Below are 17,335 nucleotides of genomic sequence, written 5' to 3' on the forward strand. Positions count from 1 at the left end.
TGCCATCATGGATAATCTCTTTCTACACATCATTATAAAGAGATTGATACCATTCCCAAGTCTGTACCTTCATCACCTGAAGTTAGAAATTATGAATGTAGAAGATTAAAATATATTATCGCAAAATGGTTGAAGGAGAGAGCATTTTACTCTGTTGAAGAGATTTTAACTAGTGACTCTCATCCATAATATTATGAGTTTTAATTTTATTATAGTTTTTATAATGTAAGTTATATGACCTGTACTTGATCCTAGTATTAATATTGTGATATTCATGTCAAGTGACTTTTGTCTATGCAATTTTGTTTGTGACAATAAAAAATTCTTGATTCATGATTCTTCAAGGAGTCATGAGCTACACGGTTTTCTAATTGTTGGGATTGGCATTTGGTGGGAAAAGCGTGTTTTCCGCTGCAAACAGTACTTTTTACTCTTTTTCCGATGACGCTCCAGCCGTAAAATATGGACTTACAGCCTCCAACCAGATGTCATTTTGAAGCTTCGGAAATATTCTACAACACTGTGCCAATAATACTAGTGTTTGTTCACTGCGAATACATATACAGAGTTTGTCCCCGAAAAATGTATGTTTCAAGTTTTTGAAGTTGAATAAATAATGGTAAGAGTGGTCGAAATGAGATTATTCTCTCGAACATCATTGTTTGGTTAATTCTAAATACTTTGGTGGTAAAACCAATCCGATATATCTCACAATAACTGAATAACAAGCGATATAAAACTTTCTGTCAATAATGACCGCCATCTTGTATTTTTCAATGATGTCAAATATTTTTGTTGCTTCCATCATCAATATTCTTATTAGTTTTGTTGTAACGAAGAGATTGAGACCATTTGCAAAGATCTATCTTAAAGTAGTCATGAAAAAATTGATTTTATAGTTCTAGCTTGTTGCCTCATGCATATGGAAAAACGCACCAGAAGTCATGCAGGGTTTTCTTTGGAGGTCGCTGGAGAACACATTTTTTGACGTACAGCGCATGAATATATATCGTTCCAAAGCTGAAAAACGCTCTAAATTTCATAGGATTGAAATTTCTTTGTATCTCTTGCACAAAAAAAAAGTTATAATGGAATGAAATTTGAACAAATTTAGAAAAAATTTTTTTTGGGCTTTTGAAGGTTATAACTAAAAAATACGCGTTTTAGAGGAAAATGTTATTAACAAAAATTGTAGAGGAAGATTTTTAAAAGATTCTCGTTTGAAAAAAAGATTGAATATCTATCTAGAGCGGTTATTGAAATACAAGCGATATAGCAAAACCCTGAAAATTTTGGCGGCCATCTTGTTTTCGAGGTGTTTGCCTGTGATTTCGACTATAATAATAATAATAATAATAAAAGCTTTATTGACATTCATAATTGAACAAAAGCCTCTCTTGTATGAGGTAAAATGATAGGTTGGCAATTTATCAAGCTATTTACAAATTTACAGGATTTTAAATCTTTTTCACAATAGTTCTTGGAATTATAACTTAGACACTATTTTGTTCCACAACTGTCGATTTCTTGCAGTGGTTGCCCATGCGTGTCCTACCCTTTGACATAGCTCGTCCCTCCATCGGGTTGGTGGCCGTCCTCTGCTCCTGGTCCTGTCCCTCGGCACCCACTCAGTGCAAGTCCTGGTCCACCGGTTTTCGTCCATTCTCGCGACGTGGCCCGCCCACTTCCACTTCAATATGTGCGCCTCTCGTTGTAGGTATTTGACGCGCACAAGACTCAATATATCAGTGTTTCTTGAACGTTCACTCAGCCTTATGCGAAGAATGCTACGCAGTATTTTCGTTTGTGTGGTCTCCAACCTCCTGTCCAAGTACTCTGTGAGCGCCCATGTTTGCGAGCCATACAATATCGTCGGATAGACACACATGGATAGCGCTTTTCCTTTCAAATTATTTGAGTAATTGCCCTTGAAGATGCGTTTCAGTGCCCAATATTTCTTCCACCCTTTATCAATTCTGTGCTTGATTTCTTTCCCAGATCTGTTGACAAACGATATAACCTGGCCCAGATATTCGTAGTCTTCCACGTAATCAAGAATTCCACAGTCGATTTCTACCCTTATTTTTTCGGAATTTGTCATTAATCTGGTCTTCTGAGCATTCAAGTGGAGGCCAATCGTTTTGCTAGCCTTCAGCAGTTCCTTCATCATCTCTTCCATTTGCTCGGCGCTCTCTGCCACAACCATCACATCATCTGCAAATCTAAGATTTGATAGTTTTTTCCCATCAATTCTGAGGCCCTTATCCTCCCACTCCAGCCTTCGAAAAATGTAATCCAAGCAGCAGTTGAATAATATTGGGGAGAGTGGGCAGCCCTGTTTCAATCCTTTCTCAATTTTTATGCTCTTTCCTTTTCTCTCCAGTTCCACATAGATTTCTGTATTATCATATAGACTCTTAATCACGTCAATGTACATTCTGTCTATGCCAGCTTCTTCGAGGGCATCCCACATCCTGCAATGACTCACACTGTCGAATGCTTTTTGGTAATCCACTAGACATAGGTAGAGCGGTATGTTATATTCCATCGATTTTTCTATTATCTGATTTGCAGCTTGAAGGTGATCTATTGTAGAATATCCTGGCCTGAATCCTGCTTGCTCAGTGGGGTGATTTTCATAAACTTTGTTCAGTAATCTATTTTTAATTATGGAAGCGAATAGCTTATACAGCACTGAGGGGAGAGTGATTGGTCTATAATTCTCCATATCCAGTCTTGAACCTTTCTTGAATATTATAATCACTTTATTTCTCTTCCATGCTAGAGGTATTGTTTTTTCTCTCAAGATTTTGTAAAATAAAAGTTTTAGCGGCTTCAATAGTTTTTCAAATCCTGTAATCACTGCTTCGCCTGTGATTCCATCATCTCCAGGAGCTTTACCTTTCTTAAGACTTTTAATAGCATTGAATATTTCTGCCTCTAATATTTCCGCTGCTTCAAAATCGAATTCAGTCGCTTGTTGATTTTCTCGTATAGCCCATCTTTCGTCTCCATTGTCCTTCTTGTATAAATTCTCATAAAATACTGATATATGGTCTATAATTCGACTTCTTTCTGTCGCAATCCCACCTTCTGTATTCAATTTGGCGATCCATTTTTTTTCTAGTACTGCTGAGCTCTTGATTGATCTTTTTAGTTGACCCTGTTGTCAGCATTATTGAATTTATTACATTTTCTTCGTATTCTTTTGTCTCTTTCCTAATTCTTGCTCGTACTTCTTTTCTGAGATTTTTGTGCTCCTCCTTCTCCTCGTCTGTCTTCTCAACAATTCTATTCAATCTCTCACGTTCTTCAATCAAATTCATTGTTTCAGTTGAGATTTTCTTGCTTCTTCTTTCCCCTCTCTGTACTCTTTCCAATCTGTTGGAAGCTATTCGAATCGAATGTACAAGTCCGGTATATATTTCTTCAATACTATTGTTTTGGGTTATATGTAGTTTTCTAATTTCTTCTGCTAAATTTTCAACATATCTTCCACTGTTTGTCTCCTCTATTCTCGTTCTTCTTTGTTTGATGAAAAACCTTCTTTTATGTAGCTTCATTTCACTCATCAGCATTCTGTGGTCAGAGTCGTACTTGAATGTTTTCATTACGGCTAGGTGTTGTACAGTGTTGTTCCTCTGCTCCACCATAAAGTAGTCGATCTCATGCAAGCCTCCAATTGGGGATTTCCATGTCCACTTGTCTTCAATACTTCCTCTGAATAGCATATTTACAATCTTGAGATTATTGCTTAGGGCAAAATCCAGTAGCATTTCGCCTCTTTCATTTCCAATACTAGCTTCCCCCATCTCAGCGCTCCTTGCAATCTTTGCGTTGAAATCTCCCATCACTATTAGTCTTTCTCCTGCTCGTTTTTGTATCATTATACCTTCTAGTCTCTCGTAAAAAAGTTCTATTTCTTCCTCATTACTGTCGGATGTTGGTGCATGTACTTGTATTATCATTAGCTTATTGTTTCCAATTGATATTTTTATGAACGCAATTCTGTCTGATATGGGTTTAAATTCGGTGATCTTATTTTTGTGTTGTTTATTCACAAAAAAGCCAACTCCTCTGTTCCCTCTTGTGGCTGCTGAGTGACAGAAGATATGCCCACTATTTCGCTCTACTACTTCTTCGTAGCTTCTCCTGATTTCAGCTAAGCCTAAAACATCCCATTCGATCTCCTTCATTGCTAGCTCAAGCTCCATAATTTTATCTTCTCCTAGGACAGACCTTGCATTAAATGTGCCTATGTGTATAAGTTTTCCATTTCTAGTTGAACTATTCTTGTTTAATTCCTGAATGAATCCGGTCCTGTGTATTCTTAGTTTTTGCTATGTCTGATTATTTACAGTTTTTTGACATTCCTCTTTTCTTTCTTCTGGTCTCTCAATCAGCTGTTTGTTTTGATGAGTGGATTTTTGCTCATTCACCTTGCTCGCTTCTTCACACGCATTGCTGTGCTTGGTGAGGAAACTCTCTATGCTTCTATTACCTTCCACCCTTCTCCCTTTCCTCCCAGACTGCTTTCCATGGCGACTTTTGCTTTCCTCTTCCTGATTCCTTGGACTCGACTCTTCACTTCTAGGTCGTTTGGCTGATTTGGCCTCTATATTGTCCAGTTCTTCAAGTGAAAATAGTTTCCCATCTACTTCTAGCTTATCCTTTTTCATGATAACCTTTTGACCCTTGCTTTTTAATTTCATGAGATGGGAGAATAAGTTTTTCCTTATTGCTCTGGTTTCTTGAGAAAAATCCTCCTTGATTTGTACATTTTTATAGCGTCTATCATCTTGGAGCCTTCTCTTCTCTCTCAGTATAATTCTTTTTATTGTAATTGAATTCAATTTCACTAACACAGGTGCTCTTTCTTTACTCTTATTTGTTTTCCATAACTCTTTGATATAGTTACCATTTATTTCAGGGACTAGAAACTTGAGAACGTTCATGATCTGATCATTCATTTCAAAATAGCTTCTACTCTGAACTCCATAGATAAGTAAATTAAACTTCCGCTTACTCTCCTCTACAATCTTTACTTTTTCTGCATAGTTTTGTTTCAAGGTATTTATATCTGATTTTATTCCCTCTATTTCATCTTCAAAACGAGAATTCATTGCATCCACTTTGTTGTCTAATGAATCAAGCTTCTCTAATTTATCCAGAATCCTGTCCAATTTCTCCTCTATTTGTGACATATTGTACTGTAGGATGTTAGAATGGTTATATTTTGAATGAAGATATGCTGTTCGATTTTGAAATTCGTCCTAAGGATGAAAGCACCTTTAATAACTCAATTGTTTGGAGTATAAAATGTTTAAGCTATCTAACTGGTTCGATGAATTTATTTCTAAGATGTTGCGTAGGTCAAGGTAGATAACAGTCTGAAGACAGATAAGCAAGGTGTTGTGATGTAGCTCGACTCAGCGCCTCTATCAACCTCTCTCTCTCTCTGTTGTTCCGTTACTTTCTTTCGTATTTCCCTGTCATTGATCATCTGGTAATTTTTCGGTTTTCATGATTGCTGCAGGTAGTTCAAAGTCCAACTTGCGATCCACCTGTGTTGGAGGTCTCTGCTTTGGCTTCTTCTTTCTAACCTACAATAGTTCAACTTCCATTTTCCAATGTCCAAAGCTCATCACAGGTTGTAATTTACACAAAACAAATTTGATAACTTGTCACTGTTAGTCCTTAAATTGTTGAATTGGTAACTTTTAACGACACTATTAGAATTTTAAACTGTTTGATTTGAAATTTCACTTGAGCACGATCTCACTAATGTTTCTCACAGCAGTCAAGGCTGCCAACCCCCGACTATCATCACGATCCTTATTATGCTAGACCAAACGAAGAAATTGAGACATCTTCCATGGCTGTTACTCAAGAATGACCACGGAGTGAGTGCCTTATTCATGACATTTGCGCCCGGACTATAGGTTATGTGTCGCTTTAACATTTTTCAATTACACACTCCAAATATACAATTCAAAACACACAAAAATAATTAGTTTATTAGTTTATATTATAGTTGATATCAGTTTATGTTATAGTTGATGCAATCTCATTCGAAAATATTTAGTAAGATCCAACCACCGCAGTTAGTAGGAAGGCAAATAGCAGCTCGGTTCAGCTGTGAGTGGTTTACCTTCTTTCACCGAGAAGTTGCTGTTCTTCAGCTGCGACCTCCCTACGATTTTTAAGCGCTTGATTCAGTTGCGACCTGAAATCTGTCATTTCTCTACCATCTGCATCTGGTTCACTTACGTTCTGCTTGTTACGAGACGCTCTTGTAATGACACTCTCGTACAAGGCAATGTCCTCTACCAAAAAGCACATCAGTGATAGAATGCCAGCTGCTATCAGAAGAAGACCTGAAATCAATTAATTGTGAGACAAATATTATCAATATATTATTTATGGGTTTTAAAACTTCCAAACCTAGGTTTCTATATTTATGATTATTATCTCCTCAAAACAATTTCTAATCTCTTCAATAAAATTCCCTTCATCCCTTTACGAGATTCTTTTCATTTTTATATGCAATGATCTTCATGAGCTGCATCCAAACGTTTTCCTCTTTCTATTCAATATAATTATATTATAATTTGGAAAATGAATTGATGAAGACTAGTGTGACCCCATAAAATCCAAAGCGCAGTTTGTTTTGTTCAAATTGGCCGCCGCCGCCGCTTACTGGATCAGTTGAAACATATCTTTCCTAGGGTCGAGAGATTGCGCCAGTATTAGTACTTGAAGTCTATTTAAAATATTGTTGTCCTCTGTTCCATCGTAAACCACTTGTAAATTGTAACTGTCATAGTGGCTTCCATTAATTTTGTTAAAGTCTTTTGTAGAATGATAATAGTTCATTAGGGGCTTTTCTCTATCCCTCGTGCACGATTTCATTTATGCATCTGATAATATGTTGGTGCATTGTTTGGTGCATTCATGGATCTGATAATATGCTGGTGCATTCATGCATCTGATAATATGTTGGTTCGATTTAAAAAAAATGAATTATTGTTAAATAATGTTGATTAAGATCAGAATTTTGAGATTTATATTGAAGTATAACATGAATTTATCAATACGTATTTCTGTATTGTACTTACAAATATTCAGAAGATGAAAATAGGTTGTAAGTTTTTCAGAATTATACATTTTGCATAAATCTCCAACCAAGTAAATACATCCGAAATCTGAAACAAAAGGAAGGTTTTTGTTTTACCTACTAGTGATTTCAAACTACCAACAAAACCAATAATTTGATATTCAATCTGAATATCAAATGGAAAACCTGACAAGTTACCAGTAAAATTATTTTGGTCCATGTGATATCTATATTGAAATTTAGGAAGTCAAATTTATTATTATAGTTTTCATAGATTACGTTTGTACTAATCTAAGAATAACAGGTAGTAGAAGTTTTTATATCAGAAGATTATTATGCAGGGTTGGGTAATTAAATTTATTGGGATTTTACTAATTTTTTCCTATCTGTTAAATAAAATGACAACATTTGGGATACACACTGGAAAACCCGTTTTTGGTCTCGTTAAAAAATGAAAATGTAACTGTTCTTTCAAATCATACATATTTCATTGTCCAAAAACCTGTATAGTAGGATATACAATAATAATGTTATTAGGTCACTGTATAAGTTTAATTTATCCATTAAGTAACGTTTAGTAACATTATACCGATTATAAAAACTTACATTATCTTCTATTTTTTCACGAAAAGTAACTTACACAATCAAGGTCTAAATTATATTTTCACAAACAAGAGATCAGATTTGTCGGCTAAAATACCTATACCAAATTTTTCAAATAAATTTTCTCAATTGCAAGCCTATTATGATAATTGAAAACTTGATTGAAAATATAAATATACAACTTACTTGTAACAAAGTCATATAGAAACTTGAAAGGAGCTCTTGCAGCAAATCCAGAAATAATTGCTATCACACCAATCGCAGATGACTTATCTGTTGGTAATACGCCTCTGTAAAAATAATTGTACAATTGAATTTTAACAAAGTATTATTGCTCAAGTAAAATTTTCAATTATCACTAGATAGACTATTCAAATATTTCTGTGATATAAACGAAAATTTAATGCTACAATAACGTTCATATAGAACTTAACAAAACATCATCATGAACATCTAATAGAACTTATCTAAAAAAATATTCTCAAGAAATACTGGATGGATTATCACGATATCTCTTGAAATAAATAGATATTAAAATGTCAAAGAATTGTTGAATAGAATTATTCATTATAAAAATTCACACTACTGAGCAAGTAAGAATTTAGTTATTCCGAATTTGTGGAAATTGCTAGTGAATTTCAAATAATCCAGTAGAATGCAAGTCAGTGAAAGATAAATTTGTTCAATTTTAAAATTTCAAACATTAATTTTTAATTTTGAAAATGTTAAAAAATAAATCTACGTTATTCTGTTGCAATAACAATAGGAAGTAGAAACTATTGATTGATAAAATATAAGTTCTTGCTATTATTTTGATTGATATAATTTCTAAATTACAATGATATGGAAGATTTCTCTATTTTATATAATCCATAATGTCCAGATAACACCATACTTCCACATAGTTGTAATAAAATATTTTAGTAGGGCTACTTGAGTGTTTAATTATACATAGAAAATTAATAGACCCTTGTAATATTGTGTTCAATCTAAGAATATTACCGTACCAGTAATTTTCTTTAACTCCACATAGTTTTCACTATGGCTCGGGTTGGTAGCACTGGCTGCTACGAGTGGTGTACTCGAAAGTTCGTCTGTCTGTTTTTGTGAATTATGTAGTTATTTTGTGAGTCTTACCCTCTAAGTGAGTGATTTTTAAATATTTGGGAAGTGATTCTACGAGTGCATTAATAGTTTTGCCTGAAGAGAGACGTAACTTAAGTCTAATTGCTGATAATTACTTCCTAACCTACAAGAAAGAGACAAGGAAGCCGGTGATTGTGAGTTGGTTGGAGCGGATTGAACTTTGACCTCCCTGAAACAAACTTGAGGGATGAAATTGTACCACCTGTAATAAGAATCTTGTTTGACGTCGGTACCAAGTAACACGTTGTAGTGAGGCTGCTCAAAGGAATATTCAGTGGCCTGAACCCAAAGCTGGGTGTGCAACAATATCTAATACCGTGTTGCTTGTTTAATGATCGTTGCGTCCACCTATCTATTGAAAATGAACTTTTGAATGAGATGAAAAATATAACAATTCGTGTACATCGGACATTGTTGGTTTCTCTGCACTGTCAATATCAATATTTTGTTACATTGAACCAATAAAAACTTATTCGATCTCAAGTGTCTGTGTGGATGAATGATATACCGATTGAGATACCCAGTTGGATCTAATGATACGGAACTAATTTCTTGCTTGATGATGATGAGTAATCCTTGCTGCAGAACGAAGAGAGTCAACCCTGCTGCGTGATTCCTTGCTTGGTGCACATTTAGACTCCTTATCAGACTTTCACTGAGATATATCATCTTCAACATTCTAGTGATAAGATTTTATTTGTTTCTCTAGCCGATTAATCTTCTTAATCCTTCCCTTTACTAGCGTTAAACTTGTTTGTTTTGAAGAGCTCTCTCATTAATCTTTTTTTTTTCTTCTTAAAATATTATTGTCAGCATACCGCACAGAATTCTGAACTTATAATTTAAATCATCATATTCATGATTAATGAATAGAAATAATCAATTCATGACATAATTCCAATAATATTCATACTTTATTATCAATTGAATACTTAATATCAAAAGGATTTTTACACTCTTTACTCTTTTAGTTTACGTCGTACACTATAAACAACTAGTCTACCTACTCTCTAGTACATGTAGAATATTTTCAGTCTTACAGTAAAATTTTCTTGATTTTTTTTCTTCAACTACACAATCACTTTATTATCAGAACCTCATATTGAACGAGTCAGGGGATAGGGAGGAATGGCTGAAGGGGTTGAGTTTATTGTTGGAAAGACTAACAAGGGCAACCCTAAATTGACCTTTCAAAGTTTTACTTACAGAAAAACAGTTGCTAATTCATTGGGGAACATAAATTGGCGTTGTCTGTCAAAGACATGTAAGGCTACTCTTAAAACTGATAGAAATATTAAAAAAATAGTAGATATGAGCCAATCTGATTCTCACAATCATTCTCCTCCTTGTGATGGAACAACGAGGTTAAACGACGACTCTGCAGATGAGGATTCCGTTTGCGATGACCATTCACATGTTGCATCAAATATTAGTGTGATGTCAGCTGCAATGTCTTCCACCCCTATATCTCATGCCAATGAAACTGAACTCCCTGTTGTATCTGAATTACACAACCAGGTGTCTTCAGTGTGTAGAGCCTGATAGGATAAATAAATCTGTTTCTCAGGATGTTTGCGTTGGCTGTTTTCATCTTGTTGAGAAGTTAATGATTGAGAATCATAATCTGGTTGCGGAGAATTCTCGTCTATGGGTACAATGGAATGCTGCTGTAGACCGTTCCATAATGAATGAAAAATTGATAATGGATCTTCAAGATAAAACGTTTAGGGATTTTGGTGCTCAAACGGAGGAGATGAATGTGCGCTTGAACGAGGTAATTGACGTCGAGCAACATATCGGTACGGATTGTTGTTCTGTTGATGTAGTGCAGGGGGAGGGTACATGTTCGGAGAAAAGGCTCTTTCTCAATAGGATTTCTGATTTACAGTCTGATTTGGAGAAAAATAGGTGTTTGATATTAGATATGAAGACTAATGTTGGGAAGGCCAAGTCAGTACTGAACAGTTTTCTTAATGCTTGTTCCATGATGAGCTCAGTTTTTAATGGAGTAGGAACTTATAGAAACAATTATCAGATTGAAAATGTTTCTCCTGATAATGACATTCTTGTTGAAGACTCTTCAAGTGTTTGGCTGTGGGGTGACAGCCATGTGAAAGGCATAAGGGAGTTGATGGATAGGAAGTCAGCCTCTAACCTCAAGTTCAAGTCATTAATTTTTACTAGCGCACCGATTAATTATATAATGGATGGTATTTTGTCATCATTTGAGCTTGGCACAATGAAACAAGATGATACTGTTGTTCTTATAGGGGGAACAAATAGCTTTAATGACACCTCTACGGAGATAGACATTTATAATTGTATAATGAAGCTCCGTAAATTAGTTAGTACTCTGAGGAGCAATAAGTTAGGGTTGATTCTTTCAACAATACCAAACAGGTATGATCTTGCAGTGGGGTCGCATATGAACAAGTGTATAGAGTCTTTTAATGAAGCTGTTTGTTCAATTTCCCAAGAGTTTTCTCTGAGTATGCTAAGCATATGGAGCTACCAGGCGAGATTTCACACTCGGCATGGGCTACATCTTAATAGGCATGGGAAAATAAGACTTGCAAATGAGTTATTGAATTTACTATCAGGATCTACTCAGACGTATGACGTGGCCCCAGTCTTGTCAATCAAATCAGCTTCTTCTTCAAGCAATGATTGTTCATTTGTTGGTGTTGAGAGTTGTAATAATTTGTCAGGTTTGATCACAGGTGGAGTTTGTGAGATGAGATTGAATTCAAATCCAGTCTTACAGATACCAGTCATTACGAAGCCCAGGTCTTTTTTAGAAGAAGCAAAGCACATAGAAATCCATGTATAGAGTATATTGTTGACTCAGGAAATCAAGTTAAATATAAAAATGATCTGAATTACGACAATTTTAATACTATTATTTTCCATTGGAACGTTCAAAGCATCAGAAATGAGCTTGACTCTGTTGAATATCAACTTAAAGACTTGAATGTGGACATTGCGTGTATAGTTGAAACATGGTTGGAGTCAGAGGAGGTTGACTTGTATGGAATTAATGGCTTTTCAATTGGGAATGCTTACTGTAGGGTCACCAGGAAACATGGGGGGTGCCTGATCTATGTGAAAAATGGACTAGATTTTGAAAGGCTTGGAAGCATAAATCAGATGTCAATAGAGATGGTTTTAGAGGCGACAGCTATCCATTTAGTGCATTCAAATACAATAGTTTTAGCTTTATATAGACCAAACTCTGAAAACAATAATTTTAACATATTCCTGGATAGACTAAGTTGTATATTGGAACATGTCTTGAAATATGCCAATAACATAATTTTATGTGCTGATTTCAATTATGATTTTATAAGCAATGACAATAATATTAAGGAATTGAAGGACTTATTTGTTTCTTTTGGATTGACGATGAGTTATAACAATATTACCAGACCTAATTCATCTAATGGGGGAACCTGTATTGACAATATCATCACTACCATCAGTGAAGGTTCTTTTACATGTGGGGTTGAAAAGACATGGTACTCAGATCATTGGGCTCTCACATTTAAAACAAGATTATTTTCAAAACATTCAGGAAGCAATTGCACAGAAACCAAAACTATTCGACACATCAACAGTGACAGTATTATACATTTTCAAAATTTGCTACATAAAATAAATTGGACGGACCTATATAGAGATGGCAATCTAGAACTAAAAACCTCCTTTTTCCTGAGTACACTCAAGAATATTGTGGATTTGACATTTCCATTGAAGACTGTAAAATTAAAGACAACAGCTCCTAAGCCAGGCAAAATCTATAGTGTTGAATTAATGAATATCAAGAATATGTGTGATCTGCTCTATGATGTTTATCTTGATACTGGTGATAATGAAATAAAGATTCTGTATAAAATTAGAAAAAAGGAATTCAAAGACATGTTAGTGACTCTAAGGAAGACACAAAATGACAAAAAAATTATTGAATCCAAAAACAAGAGCAGGGCAATTTGGGGTATAATTAAAAAACTGAGTAAATCCAAGTCAATGATTAAAAAAGGCTCACTAAACTCAAATCAGTTCAACAAATTCTTTACAGAAAACATAGATAAAATTGTAGCTGAAGTTGAAAGTAAAAGTTGCAGTCATAGTGCAATGGACTTTTTGAGAGCTGGTTACTGTGCGCCCACGTCCAGATTTGAATTTGAATTAGTTGAAACAGATAACATAATTAATATACTCAAGAAAATGAAGGGGAGTAATAGTGCAGACGTCTATGACATTAGTCCTAGGATGCTTAAACTCAGTCTTGATTATATTATAGATCCTCTTACACACTTAGTTAATAGTTCAATCCTTGAAGGTGTTTTTCCACAAAGCTTGAAGATGAATAAAGTTCTGCCCATATATAAAAAAGGCTGTAGATCAGATTATAATAACTTTAGACCTATTAACATAACCACTACTGTTTCAAAAGTACTTGAAAAGGCTCTAAATGATCAAATTGTGGATTACTTCGAAAGAAACAATCTTTTCAACAATTCTCAGTTTGGATATAGGACTGGGAGAAATACGGTTAGAGCTGCAATTGATCTATACAGGGATTGTCTGAATTCTTTGGAAAACAAGAAATTTACTCAGACTAAATTGTTTGACCTGTCAAAAGCATTTGACACTGTATCGCACACATTGTTGCTAGATAAGCTTGCATTTTATGGCTTCTAGGAAAGATCTTTGAGACTGGTAGAATCTTATTTGGGGGATCGATTCCAGAAGGTTGTTTTTGAGGAATCTGAGTCACAGTATCTACCTGTCTCCCATGGCGTGCCTCAGGGTTCTATTTTAGGGCCTATTTTGTTCATCGTCTATATAAATGATCTACCAACAATTGTAAACCCTCCAGCCAAAAGCTATTTGTTTGCGGATGATCTGTGTGTTTTTCTGAGCTTTCCCACAGTAGTTTCATTGAGTCAAGCTTCCCAGGACTTGGCTGATTCGATCGAAAGCTGGTGTAATTCAAATTTATTATGTGTAAACTCTGATAAAGTTCAGAACTTGACTATCAGTTATAATAGAAGACTGACTATGAATGAGGAGAAAGAGGCAAAGTTTCTGGGCTTCACACTTGACACTTGCCTTAGTTGGTCCCAGCATATTGACATTGTTGCTAGCAAGCTGAATAAGGGAGTCTTCTTAATTAGAAAACTGAGGTCATATGTCAGTTTGGATGTTTTAAAGGTGATTTATTATGCTCACATCAATTCTCATCTGTCATATGGCACCATACTTTGGGGTTCCAGAGCTTACAGTGGTAGACTTTTTAGAATACAGAGAAAGGCTATCAGACTGATTTGTGGGCTTTCTAAGCGAGCACAGTGTGATGAGCATTTTAAAATTCTGGGAATATTGACTCTACCTTCAATATTTGTTCAACAGAGCCTTATTTATGTTAAGGAGAATTTGGAGAAGTTTGTGGAGCAGGGGGTAGTTCATAGCCATAACACTAGAAATAGGGGTAATTTGACTACTTATCGGTATACCTATTCTAGTACACAAAAAACATTTCTATTTTTATCAATAAAATTGTTTAATTCACTTCCTGAAGATCTTAGAAATATGGAGAATGGAACTTTTAAAATTCATATGAAACGTTTCTTAGCAGCTAACCCTTTAAACAAGATTGAATTGAGAAATCGCTATCGCTAACGGTACCTTAGGCAAACCACAAGACAGCCAATGAAGCCACTTGAGATAGCGGCTGTGATTATCAATGTCATAATCTGATAAATATAGTAGAAGATGCTGCATTTGCCTCTGGTGCAGTGACCTCCTCGGACTGAGTGAGAAGATACGCATTGGCAGTCCAAGAAAACCTGGAAAATGAAATTATTCATGTAGAATATTTGAGGTTTGCGTTTTTTTCATCGCTTTCAAGAACTATTTGGCAAAAAAAGTTCAAACTTGGTACAAAAGCTCAGCTGAGGTATAAAAATGTTGTATTGGAAATTGAATTCCGCCTAAAGCTGAGGCGCCCAAGTTCCACCCAAGATCGGCGGTTTTTAGGCGTTTTCTAAGCCTTCTCAAGAACTAATCGACATATCATGTTCAGATTTCGTACAGAAGTACAGCATAGGTGCTTTTACAGCGTTCCCCAGCGTTTTAGAGTTAGAGGTTATCTTTTCTAAAGTTTTTGATTGAGTTTTCAAAACATTTTTCTACATTTATCAAGCAAATTCATACTTGATAGGATTAGATATGGATGTTTGTTAAGTGAACATACCATTCATGTTCAAAATTTCAAAGAACTATTAGACTGAAATACAATAATTCTCATGATCTTCTAACCAAGTCTCTAATCGAGAAATAACTGACTATTCATTAATTCTGACAAAAAAAAATTGCAACCCTGCACTACATAATTTGAAGAGAACTGGTGATTGAATCGAGCCTTAAAGTCTCTTATGACTTTTGACGGAGGTGTTCAATCCTACTTCTCTCTCTCTCTCTTATTTCTCTTTCTATTTCGCCTTCCCCACCCCTTCCTGGCATTCCGCAATTTGCGATTAGGGTGAAGAACAATGGTACAATTTTATTTGGCTATTCTACGACTCAGTGCTTGTCGTGCACGTTCTACTGTACGGCCCTTTCCTACTTCCTATTCCTAATTCCAATTTCCTTTCCTTCACCTACTATTTTTCTAGCAACTGTCAACGAAATATTTTAGTTTTTTTATAGTCTTCAATATCTAATAGGAAGAAAGAAAGCTCAAATGAAAAATGCTGATCCTATTTCTGGATGATCCAGTCGGGGGTCCAGGGGGCGGAGCCAGCCGGCTAGTAATATAATATATTGGTTGGAAGAAAGAGGTGAACCAATTACCCTATGTTGGCCAGTGCCTTGTGACGAGGAGCAGCCAGCATGACAGGGCGAGTAGAAAACAAATTGATCATATTCACTGCACACCGGAGTGAAAGGCACTTGATTGCAGTCGCAGTCTTTGTTGCAGTATTCTAATAGGTCCTTCCTACAACAAATTATCAATACGAGCATTATCAAATTCGTGTAAAAAATCATTATTTCAAGTATTAAATACAATACATCTTCTTTCAAGTGCAGAAGAATACACCACTACTTTCTAATATTAGGATGCATTCCTAAGACATAATTATACAGGGTTTCTCACCAAGGTTGTAACAGCCGTTGACCATAGATTCTACTCGACATTTCTGACAAAAAATGTTCAGTAAACTTTTTCCTATCGAATTTAGTTTTTGAGATATATCGATTTTCGATATTTTCAGAATATGCCTACTTCTGGTCATTAAATACTCAATAACTCGAAAACTACAAATTGAATTTTAATTTCAAGGGTATTGTAGGAAAGAGAAAAACATTTCAAACGTGATTAATGTAATTTTATTTGTTGTAAGATATTTTTTAGTTTTTTATCAGGGCTTAAACTTGAAAAAAAATGCTATTTTTCAAATTCAAAGTGAAATTTCAAACCATTTTTTCTCGGTTCTTCTCCGGGTGATTATAGTGGTTTCAATATTTCAAAAACTTCTCCATTTTATAAGTTTTCGAATGAGTATAAATTCGAAAAGGCAAGTTCCATGATAAAGTGTTCAAAACTGCTAATATCTGGAATGAACACCTTCAAAATGAGGAAATTCACAAACAGCAAGCATCAAGTGGTGACGATCCTAGGGTGAAATCACCTGATTTCTCTCTGACAATATTCACAAGTTTCAATCTATATTTTAACATTGTAGAATGATATGACTTTTTCAATAACTTTCATTATTTCCTGTACCATAAATCCTGAATAAGATAACAAGATGTGTATGTCTCAGCCTATTTTCAGTATAGTTTTCAGTGTGCTTTCAAGTTAATTGGCATGATATGTATCAACTTTGGCAAGTAGAGAAGTGTTTGCGTTCATTATCATGAAACTAACCTTGATTGAGTACTTGAACATGTTATTGGTGTATGGAGAGTGTGGATGCAATTCAAGAGAGGCAGAGAGAGTATACAGGAGACGTTTTCCTGACCGAAAACATCCATATCATAACACGTTTTCAAGATTGACAGATGTCAACATGGTAAGGGTCTAGGATCAGATTCAAGGTACGAGAGGCCTGTCTTAATTTCTAAAGCTTTTGAGAATCTTATTCTAAAGTATTTTGAGTAGAATCCTCGATCCAGCATCTGGCGGGCCGCTGGGATATTGGATGTTTCAAGAATGATAGTTCAAAGAATATTGAAGAAAAATAACTTACGACGATTTCATGAAACCCCAGTTCAAGAGTTGAATGAACTTGATACTGTTTCAATGATGCAATTTGCCGTTGGATATTAGCACAAGATTGTATTTCAAACATTTCATGGACAAATCACAGATAAAAGAACGTTCACAAGAACTGGTGCTGTAAATTTCCACAATAACATTTCCACATACATGGACCTTTCATTTTCCCTGAGAGAATAAATGGT

The 17,335-nt window shown here is 35.1% G+C and overlaps 1 protein-coding gene across 5 annotated transcripts in view; it reads right to left on the bottom strand.

Moving 5' to 3' along the window:
- Positions 1–17,335, bottom strand: part of LOC111060507 (solute carrier organic anion transporter family member 74D) — a 39,228-nt gene that overhangs the window by 3,861 nt on the left and 18,032 nt on the right. For all 5 annotated transcript variants that reach the window (XM_039436427.1, XM_039436435.1, XM_039436413.1 and 2 more), the window contains 5 exons: positions 15,722–15,866; positions 14,555–14,715; positions 7,907–8,010; positions 7,119–7,205; positions 6,152–6,377 (listed from right to left, as the gene is read on the bottom strand). In XM_039436427.1, the coding sequence (XP_039292361.1) occupies positions 6,152–6,377; positions 7,119–7,205; positions 7,907–8,010; positions 14,555–14,715; positions 15,722–15,866 (723 nt within the window). The remainder of the gene's footprint in view (positions 1–6,151; positions 6,378–7,118; positions 7,206–7,906; positions 8,011–14,554; positions 14,716–15,721; positions 15,867–17,335) is intronic.

The sequence above is a fragment of the Nilaparvata lugens genome, chromosome 1 (assembly GCF_014356525.2).
Source record: "Nilaparvata lugens isolate BPH chromosome 1, ASM1435652v1, whole genome shotgun sequence".
Taxonomy (NCBI): domain Eukaryota; kingdom Metazoa; phylum Arthropoda; class Insecta; order Hemiptera; family Delphacidae; genus Nilaparvata; species Nilaparvata lugens.